Source organism: Octopus sinensis, linkage group LG11 (assembly GCF_006345805.1).
Source record: "Octopus sinensis linkage group LG11, ASM634580v1, whole genome shotgun sequence".
Lineage (NCBI taxonomy): Eukaryota > Metazoa > Mollusca > Cephalopoda > Octopoda > Octopodidae > Octopus > Octopus sinensis.
The window spans coordinates 42684551-42711143 of NC_043007.1; the positions used below are offsets into that span (position 1 = coordinate 42684551).

Consider the following 26593-nt stretch of genomic DNA (forward strand, 5'->3'; position numbering starts at 1 on the left):
ATAACGACCCAAGCACTGAACCTTGAGGCATGCCACTGCTCGCACTGGAGACGTTGGACAGCAAACCATTAACCTGGACTTGGAAGGAGCAATCTAAGAGAAAGGCACCAACCCATCGTACAATATCCAGATGGAAACGATATGCTTGAAGTTTGACAAGTAATAGGCAGTTGTTAACCGAGTCAAAAGCTTTGGCAAAGTCCAATAAAATGATGTCAACAGCATCACCATCATCCAGGATACGTGTCACCAATTCTTCCATTACCAGTAAGTTGGTCAAGCATGATCTCTTCGGCACGAAGCCGTGTTGGGAATCAGAGATAGAGGCTGTGTTTTGGAGGTGGAGCTACATACTTTTCTTGAGGATGGTTGATTGCAGAGAAGACTTATGATTCCTGAGCAGTGCTTAAATGGTAGGGGAGGGCCTGGAATTTACTTGCATTGAATTGCATGTTGTTATCCTCAGCCCATGTATAGATGGCATGTAGATCTTTCTGCAAGAGCATAGCATCAGAGGTTTCCTTGACTGACTGTGCAACCTTTGTTTTGTCGACATCACTGATAAGCATGGCTACCTGTGTCACTGATGGCATATCCGATAGGGCTACATAAATATATACATGTATATATACACATATACACATGCGTGCACACACACACACACACACACATATATATATATATTATATATATATATATATATATATATATATATATATATATATATAAGTACATTAAAAGGCTTCTAAAAGAAGAAGTGAGTACTAGATACACAAAAGTTGGATAAATTTAGTGAAATGAAAATTAAAAACGTTTACAAACTCGGTTCATCTTATACTGCAGTTTCGTCTTTTTCAGCATTAAATATAATTTATCTGCTCAGGTCAGATTCTTCAGTAAGCAACCTGTTATCCTAGAAGTACATATCAATAGAAGCACGTGTGACTCTACTGATTTGCATTCTCTAACTTTTCAGATCATTGCGCAGATGCAGAACATACCCGACAGAGGGGGTTCTGGTGTAGGGTCTAACGGTCAAAATTTATCGAGAAATATGTAAACATAGTAAAAAAGCGATAAAATAAATTATTATTGCCGGTGATCTAGCCTAATGGCTAAAATGTCTTTTGTGCTAGATCACCGGCAATAATAATTTATTTTATCGCCTTTTTACTATGTTTATATATATATATATATACATGCAAACATATATATAAATATTTATATATACATAGAGAACCACGAGAACCATCCGAACGTGGCCGTAGCCAGCGCCACCCGACTGGCCTCCGTGCCGGTGGCACGTAAAAAGCACCATCCGATCGTGGCCGTTTGCCAGCCTCGTTTGGCACCTGTGCCGGTGGCACGTAAAAAAGCACCCACTACACTCACGGAGTGGTTGGCGTTAGGAAGGGCATCCAGCTGTAGAAACACTGCCAGATCAGACTGGGCCTGGCGCAGCCTTCTGGCTTCCAAGACCCCAGTTGAACCGTCCAACCCATGCCAGCATGGAAAGCGGACGTTAAATGATGATGATGATGACAGCAATAAGAAAATGGATGGGATCAAGAGGTGGTATTCAATGTCTAAAAGTTGATGAAACCACCTCTTGATCCCCTCCATTTTCTTATTGCTGTATATGTGTGTGTGTGGTATAGCTGCAGGAGTTGCTGTGGTAAGAAACTTGCTTCCCAACCACATGGTCTTGGGTTCCATCCCACTTGGGCAAAAGTCTTCTACTATTGCTTCAAGCCAATCAATGCCTTGTGAGTGGATTCTTAGACAGAAACTGGTAGAAACTCGTATATATATGTGTGTGTGTATTATGACGAGGAGGGTTCCAGTTGATCCGATCAATGGAACAGCCTGCTCACGAAATTAACGTCGGAGGAGCACTCCACAGAAACGTATCAGGGAGATTCACCGTGACAAGGCTGGCCCTTTGAAATACAGGTGTCACAGAAACAGGAAGAAAGAATGAAAGAAAGTTGGTTAAAAGAGTACAATAGGGTTCTTCCCCACCTCCTGCCAGAGCTTCGTGGAGCTTTAGGTGTATTTATTCAACACTCACAACGCTCGGTCCGGGAATCGAAACCGCGAAACCACAACCGCGAGTCTGCTGCCCTAACCACTGGGCCATTACGCCTCCACATATAGGTAATGTCTCAGGCGGCGAGCTGGTAGAAACGTTAGCACGCCGGGCGAAATACATAACGGTATTTCGTCTGCCGTTACGTTCTGAGTTCAAATTCCGCCGAGGTCGACTTTGCCTTTCATTCTTTCGGGGTCGATAAATTAAGTACCAGTTATGCACTGGGGTCGATGTAATCGACTTAATACCTATGTCTATCCTTGTTTGTCCTTGTGGGTAATAAAGAAATATGTATATATATGTGTGTGTATGTGTCTGTCTGTCCCTTTATCACCACTTGACAACCAGTGTTGGTGTGTTTACGTCCCAGTAACTTAGCGATTCTGGAAAAGAATCCGATAAAATAAGTACCAGGCTCAAAAAATACGTACTGGGGTCGATTCATTTGAATAAAAATTCAAGGCGGTGCCCCTATCCTGGCTGCAGTTTAACGACTGAAACAGGTAAAAGATATATGTATACACACACACACACACTCACACCAGATGTAAACTACATTAAAAGTTTATTTTATGTAATTCAAAGATTGTCTGGTAAAGAATTCAATGCACTGGTTAAAGAGAAAAAATATGTTTATTATATTTATATCGAAAGTTGACTTTTCACACCGGGTCGGTGTGATCGGTTGTAGGATACTAGATAAATAAAGCATTAGAAGATACAAGGTGAAATGACCTCAACCAAATTTTGATGATTCATTCTCAAACTATCGTCTATGAAACTTATCTCTTTAGTGTTATGTTTTAAGCTTCGTTTGAATTATTTTTCATATGAACGAAATCCTCATGTTGCCGTGAACCGGATTGCGGTTGAAACTGGACAGAGAAAATTATTTCTTGCATGACAATTTAAAATTAAGAAAGTATTAAAGGCCGAACTTTGAAGAGACTGAGCAGCATATTCGACTGAATTAATAGAGTTTGTTTAATATCTATCAGGTGTTAATAATGATACTTATTTTATTATCCTGAGAGTGATTGTCAAGCAAATTCTACTCTGACGTCTATTGAACTCAGGAAGAATGATGTAAAACTAGATTTTGTATAGTGTCCAGTATGATTTGCTACAACATGCAGCTAAAGATTTAAGAGTGAAGAATTAGTGAACTGTTATGATAACACCACGTTGAAAGTGAAAAGATACAAAGCATAAACTGAAAACGATTATCTTAATATATATTACGAAAGCTACGTGAGAGAAAAAGATATCCACAAAATATAAAGTTAAAATCAATCGCGCCAAACACTACGTGACCGCTAGAAACAGTAGCTGAATCGTTCTTAAACCCACACCCATCGCCTTAGAAACAAAAGACACGTTGGGTAATGTAACCAGGACACAAATGTGTTTGGCAAAATAACAAAATTCTGGGGTGGGAAAGCTGCTAACTGATCATTCAACCGATTAGAAATAACATAAATTTCTTTCAACTCATCTCTTACTATCGTCTTACATGAGGTAACACGAGGTATGGATTGAGATACATTATATTTAGAATAAATAAATCAATAAATAAAAAGGTGGAAGGGTCGCGATTGCGATGTTTTCGCTCATTGGTATGCTCGATCAGGGCTAACTTGAACCTGAACATCAACAACATGCGACGTGTGCCTGAGATATGCTTAGCCAAGTGGTTACTTGGAGCCATGTTGGTAGTATATCACGCTTCAAATTACGAAAATAACAGTTAACCCATTTACATAAAAGTCTCTTTAGACACGTTGTAATTGCTGAAAATATAGAGGGAATATTTAAAAAAACTATTTAAGTAATATTTGTCAGTTTTACGTTTCTAAAAACTATCAAGTTGTTATCTTTTGAACTTTGGAATTTTACTAAACTCTGTATAATTCTGGAATTCAATATATGGTAAGATCTGTTGCCCTTGTTCTGTCCGTCTGCTTACACCGACAATGTTGAAAAAAGCTGTTGAACTACAGGTTGAATACCAGACGTACTATCTGCACCCATAATAACCACGGAGGTAAAATAATGAACGCACAATAACCGTGTTATTGTTTAAACCATGTGTTTCGAACTGAAAATATTAACGTGATCCAAGCCATGAGTCGACTCGATCAGTGGTACCGTCGCTTCTTGATATCGAAACTGTTTACCAAAGGCTGGGGTAAACCAGAAAACTTGAAAAAACTGTTCAACTGTAGGAAAATTATCTCGAATCGAGAGGAATGCATTAAGTTAGTTCCACCCGACTATCCTGTACATATCGACAAGGATATAGAACAGGATGACCACCGCATATTGGAAGGACATTTCCTCTCGCCCTTCGCAGTCTATATGTCAGATGTGATGCCCAAAGAAGTTGAAATCGCCAAATTTCAAATGATTTTACCTAAATTATGGAAATCTCAACTAAAGCCGGTTTGTGTTCAACTGGGTGGCACTGGAGACCATTTCTACTGGAGAAGACGAACGTTGTTGGGGAAACCTTTACTGAAGGAGTTTGGAATCGCTTCAATCATTCTTGAAAATCCTTACTATGGCATGCGTAAACCAAAACAACAGTTACGATCGGCGTTGCACAATGTAAGTGACCTTTTCGTAATGGGCGGAGCTCTCATCCTAGAGTCGTTAGTATTGCTTAACTGGTGTGAACAGCAAGGGTGGGGTCCTTTGGGCATCACTGGTATTTCAATGGGGGGACATATGGCTTCCTTGGCTGCGTCAAATTGGAATAAACCTCTTTCACTAATACCCTGTCTGTCCTGGAGTACCGCGTCTGGTGTATTCACACATGGTGTTCTCAGTGAAGCCATCCCCTGGCGAGTTTTACAGTCTCAGTATCTGGAAGAAAGTCAGTATGGGACCGATATCAAGAAAATGATCCACTCCCCCGAAGATGTGGCCAGAGCCTTCCGCCTTGGACAGAAATATGTACAAGATATGGACGAGTCCTTAAAAGATGTCCTCAACTTTTATCGTAGTCAAAATAAACCGTCTTTATTAAATCTAAAACTTGATTTTGAAACCAAAGAAGAATCCCTCTCTATACGCAAAGAAGATGAAAACAAAATGGTCGATTTTAACCCTAGCAATACTATATCTTTGGAAAACACACAAGCTACTGCTGCTGATTCTTTTCAAGCCCTTAACAACACTAACATTCTCACAACTTTGTCCAAACCGTCGAAAACAGACTGGAAATCTCGGTATTTATCCCTAAGCTATGCTGCTGCCAAATCTCACATCACTAGGTCACAGACGACTAAAGAAAAAGAAAAGGAAAAAAGGCATTCTACTAAAAGAGTTTCTGAAGAAGCGTTGAATTTTATGCGAGATGTGATGGAAGAGTTCACTCACCTTGGCAATTACACACAACCCGTAGATACTAGTTTGATTATCATTGTGGCTGCAAAACAAGACGCTTACATTCCTCATGAAGGGGTCCTCAGTCTGAAGCAGCTATGGCCTGAAGCTGAAGTGCGCTACATTGATTCTGGTCACATATCTGCCTTCTTGTTCAACCAAAAAACCTTCCGAATGGCTATCAAAGATGCATTTGATAAACAGATTCAGAAGTATTACACGTAGATGTGCTCATGTTAAATATGCTAAAGGTACGCCACATGTCAGTATTTTTAGATAATTTACAGAGAAAAATACCATAAAAATCTATTTGAGGTTTTAAAAATGTGATATTTAGAAAACGATTTAATGAAGTTATTGTATTTTATTTCATTTTTTTAACCCCATAATTTGATTTATACCAAACCTGGACATATTTCATGTCACTTGAGTTAAGGGTTGAGTTTTGTGTTTTTCTACTACGTTTTGTTTGTATGTGAAACCAAAGCCTATCAGTTTAGTTTTAAATTACTTTATGCGGCGTTCTGCATCAGTGATATTTTGTGTGTATTGCAGAAATAGAGACGTAAGAGAAATAAATATTTAAGCTAGAAACAACAAAGTGAATTTTCTTAACTTCTGTTTATTTCTTAGTGAATAATTTTTCATTATTTCCCTGTCATGTTTCATGCTACTTGTTAATCATTTTCCTAATCACGGGTTCATAAGGCTATACACAGGCCGTTGTAGCATTAAGTGGATGATACACTGAAATTATCCTGGATTCATCGCAATAACACCTGTGGAATAACAAATTTAGTTTACTTTGAAGATCGACTTTCTTTTTTGTTTAATTATTTTCAGTGTACATGTATCTTTTGAACTTTACATTATGATCTTGTTTACTCTTTGATTTAATTATGATCGGTTTATGAAAATATTATGTTTTTATTATTATATTTACAGTTTATTTTATTCCCTAAAAGATTCTTTAATTGAACAATCAAATTTCAGAACTCTACTATAGCAATTTAATTTTTATTAAAAAAAATGGCAGCACTAAAACTACACCTTTGTTTTAATTCCATACCTATTTTTCCTTATTTTCAAAAGTTTACTCTGTCTTGTCTGTGATTAAACTACTGGCAAACGTGTCAAAGGAGGAGCCTTTATGCGGTCGTTCGATCTGCCAGAAATAGCAGCCTAATCACCCTAAAATCACATTGTACAAGTTTAAAAGAGGAAGGAAACATTTATCCAGAATGTTGTTTTGGATATATTATACCTAGAAAAGAGACAAGTTTGAATGCCTTTGATCATATATTATAATCAATCACAAATTTAAAACACAAGCCTCCTTTCAGCATACTCTTTTGTAATAGCAAGAGTAACCAGTTGTAAGTTCTGTTCCAACTTCTTGCAGCTTGATAGCAGTCTAGTATGTAGAACTGAAATGAATAGAAAGTTATTGTTTGACCTCTACATATTCTTTCTAGCAGATGCAGAAGTAAAATGGTTGAATTGATGATATGGCAGTGTTCTAGCATTTCATAGATTATGGATTCTATTTCACTGAAAATGTTTCTGTTAAAAAGTCTGCTTCACAACTAGGTAATTCCAGGTTCAGTATTCACTATATAGCTACTTGAGCCTATACCACAGCAAAGCCTTGCATGTGAAATTGTTTATTGATAACCGTATCAAAGCCTATCAGAAGAACCTTTCCTATTCTTGGACGATAGGCTTAATTTGTCATTTAGTTTATTGCAACTACCTTGCCTTTTGGTGTCTTTAGCAGAATTCTCTGTTAGCAAAATCATCTCAGCAGTCTCAGAAGCCCTAAAAAAAGGATATAAACCTTAAATAAATACATGCATACTTCACTTTACTTCACTGTTGAGGATAGGAACCAGCTTATGAGAGAAGTTTATTTGAAATAGGCCATTTTCTTATCCAGGAGGATGTGTATCTTTCCTGTGATTAAAGCAAAACTGGAACTGAGAACCTTTCCCCTGTTCTTAAAAGCCAGTTAGGGTTTCAGTAGCATTTGACTTCAGCTTAATTTTCCAGCATAGAGTAAAGGAAGGAAAACTAATAATAATGAAACCAGTTACATTGTAATTGTTGCTAAGTAACAATTTCTTAATCCTTGATTGAACAAACCCATAATCAAAGGTATTCCAGATGTGATCATCTCATCTTCCCCACCCAGTTTGAGAGGACCGCATTACCAAATTAGTCTTTCTATAAAATGGTAGGATATGATTTACATGAGATTTGGCTGGTATTTCTAGCCAGTTGTGTGACTGTATAAAAGCTTTCCTATGTTATCATTGTTTATACAAAAATATGTGGTTTGCAACTCAGTGTACTTCTCTATAGCAATCAGGAGGAGACTTGATTTAGCTTAGCATATATTTACAAGATTATTGTCTTTATGGTTGTATCAACATACCTCAGTATTCTTGTCTGTTTTAAAAGCATTATTTACAATAAAATATACTGATAGCTGTTTATTGTTCTGATTATGTAAGAGATTATTATTATTAAGAGGAGGGTGATTAGCAAACTTGTTAGAGCAGACAAAAATGCCTTACAATATTACTTCCCTTTTGCATCCAGGGATAGATAACATATCTATATCAGTCAAGTACTTGCATTTAAATCGACTACTCTTCTCCCCCAGTATTTATGACCTCCTGTCTATGACATTAGTTTTATTGTCTGACAAAATATACCTTGTGATCATTAGTTACACGACTGTACATTTTGAGTTCAAATCCTGCCAAGTCGACTTCCCTTTTGTTTTTCTAGGACCAATTAAATAAGTACCAGCTATGTACTGGAATCAAATTTACTAAAAATGTGTAGCTTTGAAACCAATGGAGATCATTTTTAGTACTTCCTTTCTTTCTGGTTGTGTCCTCAGAATGACAGTGAAAAGATTGGTAGGGCCTGCAATGTGAACACTCTGTACCTGGCTCCTTCATAGTGTCAATTCAGATAGTGAGAGAAATATGGCAGTGTTCCAGCAGTTCATAGATCATGGATTCTTGCTTTACAACTAGGCTCAATATTCATTGTATGGCTCTTTAGGGCCTCTACCACAGCTAAACTTTCATGTGAAATTGTTTATTGATAACTGTATCAAAGCCGTTCAGAGGAACCGTTCCTATTCTTGAATGATAGGCTTAATCTGTCATCCAGTTTATTGCCTTTTGGTGTCTTTAGCAGAGTCCACTTTGTTACCAAAATCCAAGATTTAGCGAATCAGAAAGGATGAAAGGCAAAGTTGGCCTTGGTGAGATTTGAACTTAGAATGCAGAGAGCCAGAACAAAAGTATTTCATCTGATGTTCTTATGACTCTGGAAATTTGCTGTCTTATTATTAACAAATCCAACAGGTACCACTATGTAGTCTTTCATTGATGATGAAAATCATTTGTTGAAACCTCTCAGTTGAAACAGTGGAAAGAATTTCTTCTTAAAATTAGAAATTTAGTAGCAAAATGTAGCAAATCAACAAAATGTTCTAAAATTTCTATTAGAAGTTCTAAAAGTTCTAATAGTTGTATTATTCAATATATGCAAAACGTTTTTTTATATATTTTTTCACATACCAACATTGATGAAGGGAATCAATTTGATTGCTGTGAAGAAGAAACCCTCATTTTATCTTCTTCTGATGAAGGTTCTTGTTTGGAAAAGTGGTTTCATACCAATCTAATTTATTCCTCTTTGCAAACTTTATGTACTTACTATTTGCTGACACTGACCATTATTAATTTCCCCAGATTCTGCAGCTTGATATTTTATTTAAACAAATTTTTATATTTTTCTCAAAGACTAATTTATAGATTGTGAGGGAGGACAATATGTTCAGTAACCAAAATTTCAGGCTACAAGACTGTGGATCTATGTGTCTCAATATGCTGTTTGGTTCCACATTAGTCCTGACTGGGCAAATTTATAATTAACACTTGAGCATTCAATCCAGCCATATCCGGCCCAAATATTCTAGCAGTTTTTTGTTCAAACTATCCAGATCCAGCCTCTCACACCCATCCTACAATGTCATTCTAAAAATAAACAATATCATTGAACTCTCAAAGCTACGAAATAATGCATGATTAATTCAAAACAATGAATAAAAAGGCATTACATTTGACAGAATAATCTGAATGCTAAAGGGTTAAAGCTACAGCTGTGAACCATACAGTCTTTCTTTAATGGTTAGTACTGTATTACCTAATGTGTGCTTCCTTTTTCAAAATTGGTAGAGTGTGATTTGAGGGAAATTAAGTGCTAGTGGCTCTTTTGAAAAAGTTTGTATGCCACAGATGGAGATAGAAAATAAACCCCAACAAAATTTTCACTTCTACTGCAGCATACAGAGAGGAATTCAAATTTACTAAAATTTACTTATTACATTTTTGCTGATATGCCACCACTCTTTCCTTTGGATTCTGTCTTTATTGTAGACTGTATCAGTATTATATTGAGTCAAGATGCTGTTATAAAGTTGGCCATAACACTGGTTGATATAATAAGGCAGCTGAATTCATGCAGTGTAACAAAATTTGAAATTTTTGTCTTTGGTCAGTAAGTGCTATTTCCTATTTGCTTCTATCTAGAAATCAAAGGAAATGGCTACTATTCCCTTCAAACTTTGCTTTTGTGACCTGGACGTCAGTTTTCAAACTGACCCGTTTTCTATTACATTTCATACAGGTTCAGCACTGAATTGCTGAAGCAGAAATATCGTTATAGCTCAATATCACAGATTTGCTTGTTAGTTGCTTGACCATAACCACTTGAGAGCATGTCCCTTAGTGACTAACAATATCTGCATCTCTGATTACGAGCAGCAGCAGTAGTGTGGGACCATCATAGCCATGTGTTGAAAGGGATGTATTGGGGTTTGAATAAATGTAACAAAAGCAAAGTTAGAAGGAAATATTTGCCATTTTTCATACTTTCTAGGGATAAGCAAATAGGAAATAACAGTTGCTACACAAGGAATAAAAATGTTACACAGTGTTATGTATATAGTGAACTGAAAATGTTTACTTATATCAAAATAGTCCATACATTGTGTTGAGCTTTTCTATGATGAACCTATTTTTGAATATTTGTTGTTCTGAACAACAAATTTTGGAGAAAGAATATATTCTATTAAATTAAATTGGTATATTACTGGTACTTTTCAATTCAGAAAGGATTTGAGTCAAAGAGTAAAGGGATGTAACAAATTATGACAAAATTTGCTTGTACACTAATAACAACAATAACAATTCTTTCTAATTTTGGTACAAGGTTAGCAGTTTTAAGAAGCGGATGTTACTTAATTACATCAAATTCAGTGCTTATTTTATCAACCACAGAAGGATGGAAAGCAAAATTGACTTAGCAGAATTTTAACTCAGAGCTTAACGAACCAGAAAGAATACTGCAGTCTATCAAACAAGAAACAAACCAGATGTATTTTGGAGAACTGAAAATGACATCAGATGAAAGAGCCTTTTGTTTACACAGGTTATGTAGTAGGTCAAGAAGCTCAAATGACAATGCTAGCAAAACCATTGTTTATAATCAACCAAGTAACATGTAGATGAGTACTTCTGAACCCACACACACCTATACAATGAACTTTTTTTCAATTTGCACCAACCAAATATATCCACAAGACTTACTTAGCCTAGGACTATAGTAGAAGACGCTTGCCCAAGATGCTATGCAGTGGGATTGAACTCATGGTTGGGAAGTGAACATTTTTTACTACTTAACTGTGCTTATGCATATGATGATGATGATGATGAATTTATACACATATGACTGGAGCCTGGTGCAGCTCTCCGGCTAGCCAGCTCCAATCAAACCATCTAACACATGCCAGTGTGGAAAATAGTCATTACATGATAACGAGAAGTAAAAATGTAACAACAGAATCATCTTATGTGCCAACACAAAACATCATTAATTTCGCGAAATCTACTGTTTCATTCAAAAAATGTGGTGTTATTTGGCCAGTTGAACAATATACTAAGGCACCAATTGACAAAATTTAATCCAAGTAATTAATAATATGTCAGAAATTCAGGATGACTATTGGAATTTATTTCCATACTATACTGAAGCTTGGTGAATTCTGAAGTACAGAAAAATACAGCTTGTGTGTGTGTTACCAAGTAATAAAATGGCTAAATAGCTGTAAATATACATGCTGAATTATAACAGGTCATTTAGACTAGAGTTTCTCAGACAAAGCAAAGCTCTGTGGGGCCACAGAAATATTTGGGAATTAGGTAAGGGTTCACACAACTACCACTCTCTTCCTAAAATTCTTTAAAATTTATACACAAAAACATACCATGCATTATCTGTATCTTACATTCCTTCATAAAAGTAAAACTAGGATTCAAGACACTTTGATAATAATAATTTATTATTGATGTGTAAAGTATCATGTTGGCATTGGAAAGTGTTCTATGAATTAAACATGTTACTACTTTGAAGCTCATACATTCAAGGCCAATCCCTAAGAATAATTGCTTCATTGAAGTTTGGAACAATGTTTCTGAATGGTAAGCAGCATGGAGAAAAAAAATACTAACTGTCAAATGTGATATATTCTATCTATCTCAGAAGCTAAATTTGCTGAACTGCTACAAGGTAAAAAATACTAATCTTTTAATATGCAAAAAGGCTACTAGCACTTTTCTTAGAAAACTTAAATCTATTCAATATTGGGCATAAGTAATTCATACGTTTTCCATCCCTTGCCACTAATGAAGAGGAGCTACTAGAGAATATTTTAGAGCACATTGAGCACTTGAAATTGAACAATGAGATGGAAATTAGGTTCAAAGATCTCATGAAAATGCACATGCCAATTTGGGTAGTAGACCCATTTGTAACAAATACAGCTGATATTGATTTCAGACTACAAAATAGCCTGACTGAGATGCACAGTAATCAAATTGTTCAAGCTAAATTTTTACCATGGGCTCAGTGGCTCATGAGCAAGTAGTGAAATTGTGATGAAATTTCCATTGCTTTTCCCTACTTCTTCAGTGAGTCAGGTTTTAGCCAAATGTCCTTCCTACTATCAGAACCTCTCAATCACTTAGAAATTTTAAGTAGATATGGTCTCCAACCAAGGACCCTGATATTGAAAAACTTGTGAAACTGCATCAACTGTAAAGATCTCACTGAATAAGTACAGTAAAAAGATAATACATATATTTTTATTTTGGTAAAATGATTTTACTTTTGTGCTCAAAAGGTAATATTTTTTTAGAAGTTACTAATTTTCTGGATATCAACAGAAATTTTTTTGTCCACAAATTATATTAGCAAAATATCGTTTGGCTTTAAATGGTTTTATAGCAGAAAATATTCTTGGTTTTTGTAAAATGAAATAATAGAAACAAATGTGAAATTAACTGACACTAATATTTTGATGGTGTTTGTTATGTTAGTGGTAAATGTAAGTTTTATAATTATTTTTCAACCATGACTTCTTTCTACAGGTAACTATTTGTTACAAAATTGAAGTGTTTTCAATAATAATGTCTAAGGGAGAGGGCCTCAGAAAAATTAAAGATTCCAGGGTGGGGAAGCATTTTTACTTGTTACAACTTTCTTCAATCAAATATTTCAAAATATAAATGGTAAACCTAACTTCACCCTATATATAGTAGTTGGGACAGTCTCTAGAATTCTGATAACGTGGACATTGCTGTGTGGTTAAGAAGTTTGCTTCCGAACCCATATGGTTTTAGGTACAGTTGCACTGTGGGCAAATGCCTTCTACTATAGCCCCAGACTTGCCATCTGTTTCTGAGTGGATTGTGGGTGTGTATGAAAGAGTATGGACTATGGGTTAGGGTATTGCAATCACAAGATCATGGTTACAATTCCTGGAACAGGCAGTGCATCATGTTCTTCATTTAAAGTGACTCTGATCACTTTGACATCTAGTGTGTGGCACCTGTACAAGTAAATTTGATTTGATGGGGATAGTAAGCTATGTTTCTGTCTCCTTACCTTTACATTATGTGAATTATAAATGAGTGTCACTGTAATTCATTTCCACTATTCTGCAGAAACATGTCTGCCCATGAGGGAATTTTAGCTTGCTTGGAAATAATGGCTGGCAACAAGAAGGGCATCTGGCCATAGAAACTTAGCCTCAATAAATTCTGTCCAACTTTATGTGTATACTCACACATACTGTGATGTTAGAACATGAATTATTTGGATGAAACTTTTTCAGGAATACAGATTGGGAGACAGGACCTGTTAAATGGACACTCAGGCCCTGACACCTCATATTTCTTGCAGCATCATCTAAAGCCAGTAATCTACAAGAATCGACCAAGAACCATCAGAGAACTAAAGGAGTTAGACATCTGTACAAATACTCTTGAGTGTTCCAAAATCATGTGAATATAACCAGAAATGCTTGCATGTTGAAAAATAGTTTGGAAATTTGTTGTTATTTCAGAAAATGAAATAACATGTAATCATTCTTTCAATGTATCCAGATTTTTTAACCCATCTTCTATGTGTGGGTGTAGTGTGCATGTGCAGAGGAGACATAACAAGAACATTTTAAGATTAACAAGCATTTCATTGCAAGAAAGCATATAGAAAATAGTTCTTAGTGCTGTTTGAACCATGTTAGGTGAATAACATTTACATAATATATAGAACAAATACACATTTTTCACACACTAAGAAAAACAATATGAGACAAGGAGTTTAGATAAAACTTTTATCTGTAGTTCTGACCATGAAACAGATTCAGCTATCAGTAAACATGATTTACATATGGGTATTAGTAGTGTAAGTCATTTGAATTGATCTCATCTGAGAAGTGAGCTTATGTTGTGACCATGTGTGAAGAACTTACCTTTAGACTATGGCATAATTTTTTTTTATCGGGTTCCAGTAATATCATCATTATTTAGTGTCCACTTTATGCTTGCCTGGGTATCAGATGGAACTTCTCTACAGCTGGATGTCCTTCCTATCACCAGCTCTTGCCTATTTCCAAGTAAGATATTTCCTGTGACCTGACATGTTTTACAGAAGACTGGAAATGAAGGACACCAACTGCATGATGGTGATATAATTATCACATGAAGTCAAAGAGACAGTAAAATACACATACATATATATACACACACACACATATCTTTTGTTTGTTTCAGTCATTAGACCACAGTTACACTGGGGCTCTGCCTTGGAGGATTTTTAATCAAATTAATTAACCCCAGTACTTTTCTTATTTCTAAAGCCTGGTATGTTTTGCTGAACCACTAAGTTACAGAGGTGTAAACATACCAGCATCACTTGTCAAGTGGTGGTGGACACATACATACAACAGGCCTCTTTCAGCTTCCATCTACCAAATCCACTCTCAAGGCTTTGGTCAGCCCTTGGCTATAATAGAATACACTTGTCCAAAGTGCCACACAGTAGAACTGAACCTGAAAGCATGTGGTCAGGAAGCAAGTTTCTTGCCACATAGCCATACACACATGGGCTACTTTCAGTTTCTGTTGGCAAAATCCACTGACAGGGCTTTGGTCAACATGGCTATAGTAAGAGATATTTGCCCAAAGTTCCACATAGTGGAACTGATCCAGAGATTATGTGGTTGGGAAACAAACTTCTTACACAAAACCATACCTACACATATCAATACAAATACTGAAAGTGATAAATATAAATTTAAAAGAAAAAGAAAAGAAAATTTAGTAAGTTTCTACATGAAAATATTGGTTTATTATCAATCCCTTACAGCAAAATTATGAAAAAAACATTTTTAAACAATGGCAATGTGAAAAAAAACAAAAAGAAAAATTTGTCATTTGACCTGTTTTCTTAAGCAGATATAGATTTTATTGGTATTAACACAGAAACTGTTATGACAATGATTAACCCCTCTTACTGTATTTCTGTTGAAATACACTGCCTTTATTTGAATTTTTTAAATAATGAAGAATTGAGTAAAATAACTTTTGTCATTAAGATTTTGTTTGGAACATAAATTAACACAAAGCTTTTAATTTAGATCATTTCAATACAAGAAATTTGTATTGTGGAGTTAGGGGGGAAGGGGTTCAGGTGGGTGGGTTTGCTTTATAAAAAAATAATTGAAATATATACACACACACATATATATATAGATGCATACATATCTATATATACATATGTATATATAAATTTATATATATGCATGCATACATATATAAACACATGTATATTCAGAATTTATATATTTAGCATGTATGTAATCTTTATATACATTTGCCACGTGTGTGTATATGTGTGTATATATATATATATATATATACATAGACACACACAAGCACATATTTGGTATCTATATACATATATTCAGTACTTGTATATACGTGCAGGTGCAGGCAAGGCTTCCCAACCACATAGGGTCCTGTCCCACTGCATGGCACCTTAGGTGAGTGAATTTGGTAGGCAGAAATTGAAAGAAGCCTGTTGTGTATGTGTGACTGTAAATGAGTGTCACTGTCAGACAAGGAGTGTCATGCATTTCCAATGCTCTGTAAACATGACCATGAGGAAATACTAGTTTCCTTGGTAACAGATTAGGGTGGGCAGCAAGAAGAGTGTCTGACCATAGAGTATCTGCCTCAATAAACTCCATCCTACCCAAGCATGCATGGAAAAGCAAATGTTAAAACAATGATACATACACATATATACTATGGGTAAGAAACTTGTTTCCCAACCATGTGGTCTTAGGTGCAGTGCCTTGTGCAAAGTATCTTCTGCTATAGCAAGAGGCCCATTATATATATATATAAATATAATCTGTGTGGGGCCAGTGCATACTCACATCTTGCATCATATGATGATTGCAAATGAGCATTATCATCATACAAATGATGTTCATTTCCAAGTCTTTCATGAATACCATATCTGACCATAGGAAAATATTACCTTCATTAGAAACTAGTGAGGGTTGGTGACAGGAAAGTAGAAAATCTACTTGAACAAATTATCTAGCCCATGTAAGCAAAGAAAAGTGGACATGAAACAATGATGATGATATACATGTGTATGTCTGTGTATATTGAGCATATATCATGCTTGCATGAGTTAAATGGAATTCATTGAGGCAAATTTTTAAAATCTATATGCCCTTCCTATTGCTAAACATGTTTCCATGTAAGTTTGAAAATAAGCACTGCTTGTATGATGAGAGAGACATAGATATACATGATGAATTTCTTTCAGTTTCTCTCAAGCAAACATTCACAAGGGTTTGGTTGGCTTGGAGCTAAGCAGAAAACACTTGCTGAGAGTACCACATAATGAATGAAAATCACATAGTTGGGAAACAAACTTCTTAAACACACAGTCATACCTGTGCCTATATGTGTGTGTGTATATATATATTTCATATATCCATAATGTTTATGCATATATATTATATACATATATATTTATACACATCATTTAACGGCCATTTTCCATGCTAGCATAAGTGGATGGCTTGACAGGAGCTGGTAAGACCAGGGGCTGCACCAGGTTCCATTGTCTCTTTTGGCATGATTTCTATAGCTGAATGCCCTCCTTAACAATTATAGCTTGAGGCACAAGCATGACTGTGTGATTAAGTTTACAGTTTCCTTTCTTCACAGGAACTGTGAAGGACAGAGTCTGGAGTATTAATGAATAAGTGCTATTGCATGTTTGAATCAGGCATGGCTGTGTAGTTAAGAAGTTTACTTTCCAACTACCTGGTTTTGTGTTTGGTCCTACTGTGTAGCAATTCGAGCAAGGTCTTGTGAGTGGAGTTTGTAGATGGAAGCTAAAAGAAGCCCATTGTATATACATATGCATGTGCACATATGAGGGTGTGTCAGTGGGTTTGTTTACATTTGTGCTTCTCTGAAATCACTGATGCTGTCATTTTCTGCAGTGAACAAATCGTTTGCTACCTTCATGTCTTCAAAAACATAAGGAGTTCTTTACTTGAAAAGCAGGTACATGTTAGTAAGTAGAAGAGCACTGAGCTGTAAAACAATGTCTCAATAATATATACATCTAACCCAAACTACCATGGCATAACAGATATAAATCAAAAGTGTGTGTGTATATATTATCATGAAATATTTATTTTATTCAATTTATTTTCCCTTCTCTTATAGCATTACTAAGTTAGCTTAAACAATTGAAACCGGTAGCATATTTTGATAAAAATATATTTTCTTCCTTTTATTCATAAATAGAATTCTCAAAACATTTTCTTTGTTTTTAATGTGTGTGTGTGCATTTAACATACAATACATAAAAAACATATACACTTACATATATATGTATACAAACACATATGTCATACAAGCATATATATATATATATGTCATACAAACATATATATATATACGTGTCATACAAACATATATTTATACGTGTCATACAAACATATATATATATATATTTGTATGTATGTATACAAGCATATATATATTTAACATGCATATATTTTTAGTATACTACACATACAAACACAAATATACTGAATAAACACAAAATTTTTGTTTAAATAAAAATTTTAAATACCAAACAGTAGTTAAATTAACACAAACTGATTTCATATATCAACAAATGTTGAATTCACAAAACATCTTAGAGAACCGCTGCAATTACTACTACTACTACTACACACACACACACACACACACAAAAGAGTATACTTTATAAATGAAGGGTTAGAGAAAATATGTAATGTGTCAACATGCAATGTTTTGATACAAAAAGATACTGTTAGGTTAAAAATGTTAATATTTTCCCTTTCCCATAGAATGAATAACAAAGACAGCTTGATAATAGGTGAGTTTTGTGTCACTGAAAATACAAGATGGATGGAAGAGAGTATCATAGAAAGGTTCAAAGAAGTGAAGTGTGTATGTGTGTGAGTGTATGCATGCGGGATGGGGAAGGAGAACAGTTTTGAGTATTGAACACCCTTAGAGGGAAGGAAACCTTGCTAACTAGTGGAATAACATTGGGTCAGCAATGATGAATGTGTTTACATATAGGAATCGAGATTGGAGAATAAAGGCATTTTCCTTTTGCCTTCTCTAGAAACTACTGGAATGGTTATACAAAATATTATATGAATGGGAAGGGCATGGGAGGGTCAGTCAAAGAACCAATTTCATCCATATCAGTATTTGGATGTCTTTAAATATAGCTGACTCTTAGAATTCAAGGATAAATAAACATTTGGTATGTTGATTCTGTCCATTCATGATTTTCTATAATCTTAAATCTTGCATAAAAACAAAAAAAAACTTTTCTTCAAAATTTTAGCAGTCGTCAAACATAAGGTTGATGATGATGATTATGATAGAAAAGTGTCTCTGAGGAAGTTAAAATAACCATTGTCTGAGAACAAAAGCAGTAATGAAAGACATATACAGGGCAATGATTGCTGTCTGTAGACGAGGATATTCTTTCTTGGGATAGCTAACAATGACAATAAAAGTCATTTCATCAAAGGTTATATATACATCTGTTCACTTGCTAAGTTATCCATGAATGGTCGTACAAGGCCACGGGTAGCAAAATTGAAAATCAGTCCAAATGTAATTGAGATAGGCAAAGCAGGTAGAGCCTTTCGAAATATTGCCAACAGAAGCAGAGTGAAGCATAATCCCTGAAGAGAAAAGTAAATATAACATATATATTAATATTTTAGAACTTCAATAATAAATATATAATAAATCAATGAAAAAAATTTTCTAATATTAGTTTGAATATAGTAGTTTAACAATAGAGAAAAAGTTGCAGTTTGATCCTAAGTCATTCTCAGTTCATGAGACCTATAATGAAAGGTGATCCAGCCATGTCTAGTCCAACATTCGTATTTTAGACAATATCTGGGGCATCTTTATTGTAGACTTCCATTTTTAAAATGGTAGAGTGTGAAGTTGAGAGAGATTTGACTCCTATTTCTAACTGGATGAATAACTTGTTATATTGAAGGTCATGCAGAACATCAACCATTACTGACTATGTTTTCTAATTATAATTTTGTGCTCAGTCATTAGCAAGAAATCATAGCATTAAGATGCTCATAAACCCTTATGAATTCCAACTGTAGAAATATTTATGCAGTGGGAAAACAAAGTGTCTGATTTAAAGAATTTGAATGTAATCTGGCAGCTATTTCTAGTATGTTAAATAACCATTTTAAGCCATTTCCCCCTTATCAACATGTAGCTATGTTGATGGACAAAATTTTAAAAAAGAAAATTCAAAGCACAAATTTGCAGGTGAAAAAGAAAACAGAAAGTAAAGCACTTGTGACCATTATGCAACACCTTTGCAAGAGTCATCTTTCATAGACACAGGTTGAGCAATGTGTTATATATATGTATAGGCTTGGGAGTAGATTTGGCTAACAAACTGAAAGAAGCCCCTAATACATACAAGGGAGTGCAAAAAGTTCCTGACTTTCAGTAAAAGAAGATACAAGAGGATCAGTTAATTATGATTTCATTAAACATATTCCCCACTCAGATTTACACACTTATTGCAGCAGTTTATCTTCAGTTTATCTAAGCCCTGTAAAAGAACTTGGAAGGCTTGGCCTCCAAACAGGCCTCTTGCGAAACCTTGAAAGCCAGGAACTTTCCAACACCCCATCATGTATATTTATTTATAAGTACAAGGTGCAGGCATAGTGGTGGTAAAAATTTTGCTTCCCAACCACATAATTTCAGGTTCAATCCCACTGTATGGCACCTTGGGCAAGTGTTTTCTACTATAGCCCTAGATTGACCAAAGCCTTGTGACTGGACTTGGTAGATGGAAACTGATAGACGCCTGTTGTATGTATACACATATACGTGTGTGTTACTGTCTCCTTGCCATGAGTTCATGTAATAATTGTAAATGCTCCACAAAATGTCTGGACATGTTACTTTACTTGTAAATAGGTGAGAATTGATGAGAAGAAGGGCAGTCAACCCATGCAAGCATGGAAAAGTCGACACTAAAAGAATGACTGTGATAATGATATATATGTACATGATAGGCTTCCATACAGTTTCCACCAACAAATTTCAATGAAAAAGCATTGGTTGGCTCAAGGTCTCAATAGAAAACACTTGCCTAAAGTACTGCACAAAAAGATAGAAGTCAAATCACATGGTATCAAACTAAACTCTGTATCCATGCAGCCAAATATTTTATGGTACTTATTCTGAGTTGTACAGGCACTCTACTGTCACTCTCTCCAATCAGTGACTGGCCTGTTAGAAACCTCAAGTCAATGCTTTTATTCAGAGAAAAAAGAAATGAAATGACATGTTAATTTCTAATACTTACAATCAATATAGCTACAAAACAGGCCAGTGTTGTGTTCCAATCTCCATAGGAAGAAGCCTTACCAACTAGAACACCATAGAATATAAAGTCTCCAAGACCCAACTTTACACCTCCTAGAAAAACGAATAACATTTATGATTAAAAATAGAGGAGAGTTTAGATAAAAAAAAAACAGATAAGGACAAAGATACAAAATAGCCAACACATTAAATTAAAGTCAGCTGCTAGAGAGAGGATAGGAGATCAGGAAAAGTGATAAAGAAAGAAAAGAAAAATGGAAAAGCAGAAAAGTAAAAGACATAAAAGATGAGAAAGTGAGTGGAGAAGAGAGTTGGTAACAATGCACCTACACATATATTGGCAGAGCTGAGTGCAGACCTCCACAACACACAATCATTATTATCATCACTACCACCTTCATTTCAACATGTACTTTTCCGTTCTTGCATGAGGCAGATGAAACTTTCTTGGGGCAGATATTTTTAAGAGCCAAATTCCCTTCCTATCAGGAACCCTCACTTGTTTCTGAACAAGTCTATTGAAATATAAACAACCTAGACATGCTTTCTGAGGATTGCAAACAAATGACACTCCTTGTTTGAATGTCCCTCTCTTTACAGTCAGCATGAATGTTTAAAAACATCATGGTAAACACACTCAGTCTCTCAGTGTCTCACACACACATTATAAACTAGCTGAATTACCTGGCATTGCTAGATTTACTGCAGTTCTTATTCAGATTAGTAAACAATAAATATAAAGATAATTTTTTTTCTCATAATTATTTCAAAATATCTATATGTTATTTTAAAAGATCCAAATTGTAATAATAGAATTTCAAACTGAAAATTTGTCAATCTTGAAGCACCTCAGGGTAAACAATATTCATTGAGTAATTTTTTGTCGGTGTCCAAATGAATAAATTGTTGCTGCTTCCAACTCGTGAGCAACCCAACATAGATTTGGTCAGGGGAGAAGCATATAATAGAGAGAGAGTGATAAATATAAATTTTAAAAAAAATTTAGTAAGTTTCTACATGAAAATATTGGTTTATTATCAATCCCTTTACAGCAAAATTACGAAAAAACATTTTTAAACAAAAAGAAGAAAAAATTATCATTACCTGTTTTCTTAAGTAGATATAGATTTTATTGGTATTAACACAAACTGTGATGACAATAATTAACCCCTCTTACTGCATTGCTGTTTTAACACAAGTTTTTACCTCACATGTCAAGATCTCAGCAGAGATCATTCATCCTAGGCAACTTACCACCATTTAGCTTTTTTACAGCACTTTCATGTCTTTCAAGGAGTTACTGCCATATAGTCTTTTGTGGGCATTCAGAGAATCAAGCCAACAAATTCATCATCGGCCTGATAAGGCCTATTTAAAAGTTCATCTAAGTTCAGTAGCAAAAAAGCAAACACGCTTGCATACATATACGCATACTTACACACACAAAAAAAAAGCACTTACTTTCTTCTTCCTCTTCTTCTCCAGAGCCTTGGGAACGTCGGTTTCTATCAGCAGGAGGGCGATTATTAGCTTCTGAATTTGGATCATTCTCCATTTCGCCAAGGGCATCAATAGCTCGGCGTGCTGTTTGGGAATCAATACTGTTGGTTAAGTTGTGAGCATCAACATCATTACGGTAGATATTAGTTCCTGCTTCTGGGTTAGATGTAGCATTTGTAGCTAACAATGTAAACAGAATCATTATTAGGAGTGTGAGTGTGTGAGAGAGAGAGAGAGATGTATGTCTGTGCATAGTGCTGAATAAGATATATTAAGCCAACAATATCTCAAAAAGTATAAAAAAATGATGTTATCTGGATCCCCAAAACTGAATCAATTTATCTCCTATGCCATTAATTAAACCTTAACTAAGTAACAACTTCTAAAATAGTCACAAAATTATACAGGTTTTTTTTGAGAAAGGGAACAACTGATCCCTCTGTTTGGTAGGTTCTTTATTTACTGCCTCTAGAAAGATGAGATGTAAAGTTGATGATGGTAAGGCTTGAACTCCAAATACACCTCAAGGCATTTTGAGCTCTGATATAAAAATAATTTTTTACAGTGGTACTAGGTGTCAACTATATAAAGCAAGCATGGGCAACCTTTATCAAGACACGTGCCACATGAGATATGGATCATCCTCAGGCAAGTCACACTACAAAAAAAAAAAGAAAAGCTGATTTTTTTTGTTTAGCATGCCATTCAGAAACTCCCTTGGGTTGCAGGTTGTCCATGATTGCTATAAGAGAAGAGTGCAAATCACTTCAGTAGATTTATTGGCAGGGTGCTGATTTTTTAAAATTCTTTAGAAGTAAAAGACAAGTTAAACTCTGAATGAGTTGAAAGCAGAGTAAACACAGAATTAATACAGTATTTCATTTATTTATTCAGTTGTTACACTGTCTCAGTCATTTTTCTGGCTTAAAGCTCCTGGATAATTCCCTACTTTGATACAACACCACAATTATATATTCTTTTCTATTCTAGGCACAAGGCCCAAAATTTTTGGAGAGGGGGGGGGGCAGTCGATTAGATCAACCACAGTGCGCAACTGGTACTTAATTTATCGACCACAAAAAGATGAAAAGCAAAGTCAACCTCAGCAGAATATTGAACTCAGAATGTAATGGCAGACGAAATACCACTAAGCATTTCGCCCAGCATGCTAATGTTTCTGCCAGCTCACCACCGTACCACAATTATATATTAGACACATAATGGGCAGATATTTGCCAGTTAATCTATGTTCTGAGTTCAATGCCGCCAAAATCAAATTTACTTTTCATTATATAGGATTAACAAAATAGTACCAGTTGAATACTGGATCAATGTAATTATTTCCTCCTCTCCTTTGCCAAAATTAAAAAGAAGTATTCATTATTGTTATACTCTTTTGTTGTTTAAACTGTTTTTTACTCGATTTTACAAACGGACAAAACCCTTTGTAACCTTTCGTCCTGTTTTGTCCCTTTATGTGATAATTGATTTTTGTCAGCCCTTGTGGCCAATAAAAGAATTAATTATTATCATTGTTGCTGTTATTATTATTATTATTATTAAAAGCAGCAAGCTAGTAAAATTGTTATCACACCGGTCAAAAATGCTCAGCAGTATTTCTATCCAACACTAATTCTGTGTTTCAAATTTTGCTGAGGTCAAATTTGCCTTTATTCCTACTCTCCTCAAATTTTTAGCCTTGTGCCAAAATTAAAAAGAAGTATTCATTCATTTATTTATTTTTATTATTATTATTATCATTATTATTATTATTATTATTATTAGAAGCAGCAAGCTAATAGAATTGTTAGCACACCAGACAAAAATGCTTAGCAATATTTCTAATTCTGTGTTTCAAATTTGCCTTTTTTCCTCCTCCTCTCAAGTTTTTGGCCTTGCGCCAAAATTAAAAAGAAGTATTCATTATTATCATTGTTATTATTATTAGTATTATTAAAAGCAGCAAGCTAGTAGAATTGTTATCACACCAAGACAAAAATGCTGAGGTCAAATTTGCCTCTCCCACAAAATTTCAGTCCTTGTGCCTATACAAGAAAGGCTTATTGTTATTATTATCATTATTTGTATGCATATAGAAATATTGAAAGGAAGAAAACAGCAGAAAAAGAAACTGCAGGGAAACAGAATAGAGAAATTACCTGGTGAAGAATGGACATCTGTAGCTAGTGTTGAAGTACTGTTTGCACCAGAATCTCTTTTAGGTGACTCATCTGCCATGGTAACAATCTGCCATACCATTGTGGCTGAAATAGTGAAAGATTCATTAGAAGAAACACAGTTCAGGTTTTTTGTGACTATATTCCTTACATATTGATTATGTTTATGTTTTCCAGTTTCAGCTCTTGAGCTGTGGCCATGCTGGGGCACCAACATTTGTGTAATAATTTTAAATAAATTCAACTTAGGAAAGAGTTTATCTGTAACTTTTATATAAGATACATTACTGTGGATCAGTTGTACTCACAATCACAAGATCGTGGGTTCAATTCCCAGACTAGCAGTACATTGTGTTTTTGAGCAAAACGCTTCATTCCATATTGTTCCAGTCCACTCAAATGCGACAGACTGGTGTTCTATTCAGGGGGAATGTTAGCCAGCCCAGTTATCCAGCAGGGTGGCATCATTCAAAACCTACAACAAACACTGTGAGTAGCAGTGTATAGCAACATCTGATAGTCTGGACAATACAGTGAGATATATATATATATATCCTCATCATCATTTAATGTCCATCTTTCATGCATACATGGGTAGGACAGTTGATGGAGCTGGCCAGGTAGAAAATCTACCCTAGAATACTCTATCTGGATGCTCTTCCTAACACCAACCACTCTGCAGAGTGGACTCAGTGCTTTTTACGTGGCATTAACACAGGTGAAGTTAGCTTTGGCAAGATTTTTGCAGCTGGATGCCCTCCATGATGCCAACCATGTTAGTGTGAACTGGATGCTTTTAATGTGGCACCAGGTAACCAAGTAACACACAAGACAAGGAATTATGAGAGGAGTAGGGTATTTGTGTCAGAGGATGAAAGTTAGAGTGTGACAAAGAGACAGAAGCAGGTGTCCTGGCACAACAAAGGGGGCATTAGAGGTGGTGATCCAGTATCAAACAATGAACACACACAGAGAAACACTTGAAACACACTTACAGGAATATATCAAAGCTGGGAAAATATCTTCGTTTCTGTGCTGAGCTGTCTCTACTAAGACACGTAGAGGACCTTTAGGACAAAGTACAGCAATTAAATCTGAAAAAAATATTAACCATCTTTCAAAATAGATATAAAAAACATCAACATGTAATGATATCTCCACCTTAGCTCAATATACTTGCTTTTCCTCCCCATTATGCTTTACTTTTTAAATTCCTAGTGAACACTTTGCTCAACTCTTTCCACTCTAAAACCATGACAGTGGAAGCATCTCTTTTGTCTATGAATTCCATTTAAACTTTAACTGTTTCATGGATGAGTGCTGGATAAAAAAGTGATGTCTGCAAACAGTGAATGGCATTTATTGTAGAGGTATATGGGAAGTGATGATATTTCAGAATATTAACAGGATGTGTGGCAACCTGTTAACATTGCAGTCTTGTCTTACACCAGAATAGAGGGAATAAATGATGGTGATGATAATGATGAACAATCAATTAATGGAGCTGATGCTTAACTCATATTTCTGAAACAAATCTCTCTTTAAATAGTGGCTTCATTATTGTAGATATTTTACCTAGAAATGTGTTGCATTTCCAACAGTTAGATAATATGAAAACTGAAGAATTGCACCTTGTCCAATGATGCAATAAATGCATGAGATATGGATACAACACTTTGAGTTGATAGTTAAATATCTTATACTGTTGACCAGTTTGCCATCATATTTAAACATAGTAATACTACTTCTCATCCACTTATCCAGAACTCCCAGTTTAGGAGAAACTTATAGATGATTAGGACAAATCAAGCACACACCAATCTTGTTTTTCTTAATCTGCTCGAACTCAATTCATCTTTTAAATGAGACTGAGCAATAAAACAGACCATACATTAAGTTAATTCCACTCCAGTTACTACATATCCTCTGCCTTCATGGTCATACAACAGTATACTTCTGACCCCTAGACCATAGTTTCTACAGTTGCTTCAAGACTTCTCGTTACAGGTATACAGTATCACCTTTATAGTGTAGGCATTACATAG

At 35.2% G+C, this 26593-nt stretch overlaps 2 protein-coding genes and 1 long non-coding RNA gene across 7 annotated transcripts in view; 2 read left to right on the forward strand and 1 right to left on the reverse strand.

The window, feature by feature from the left end:
* Positions 1 to 2571: 2571 nt before the first annotated feature.
* LOC118765406 lies at positions 2572 to 21967 on the forward strand. Its single transcript, XR_005001269.1, has 3 exons — positions 2572 to 2939; positions 21000 to 21005; positions 21957 to 21967. It is a non-coding gene; the product is annotated as an uncharacterized LOC118765406 (long non-coding RNA).
* LOC115217126 (protein ABHD18) lies at positions 3697 to 6289 on the forward strand. Its single transcript, XM_029786729.2, has one exon. It carries the CDS (start codon positions 4217 to 4219, stop codon positions 5702 to 5704), a length of 1488 nt encoding a protein of 495 aa, XP_029642589.1. The 5' UTR covers positions 3697 to 4216; the 3' UTR covers positions 5705 to 6289.
* LOC115217226 (presenilin-1) overlaps positions 18049 to 26593 on the reverse strand; it is a 35551-nt gene continuing 27006 nt past the window's right edge. For 4 of the 5 annotated variants that reach the window (XM_029786867.2, XM_036507432.1, XM_029786866.2 and 1 more), the window contains 5 exons: positions 25544 to 25642; positions 24531 to 24635; positions 22333 to 22551; positions 20852 to 20964; positions 18049 to 19175 (listed from right to left, as the gene is read on the reverse strand). In XM_029786867.2, the coding sequence (XP_029642727.1) occupies positions 19020 to 19175; positions 20852 to 20964; positions 22333 to 22551; positions 24531 to 24635; positions 25544 to 25642 (692 nt within the window). In that variant the 3' untranslated portion in view covers positions 18049 to 19019. The remainder of the gene's footprint in view (positions 19176 to 20851; positions 20965 to 22332; positions 22552 to 24530; positions 24636 to 25543; positions 25643 to 26593) is intronic. The other variant, XM_029786868.2, reaches the window with a different exon arrangement.

Bases quoted from the DNA above. Each gene is read 5' to 3' on its own strand.
- LOC115217126 (XM_029786729.2), top strand. From the start codon at position 4,217: ATGAGTCGACTCGATCAGTGGTACCGTCGCTTCTTGATATCGAAACTG.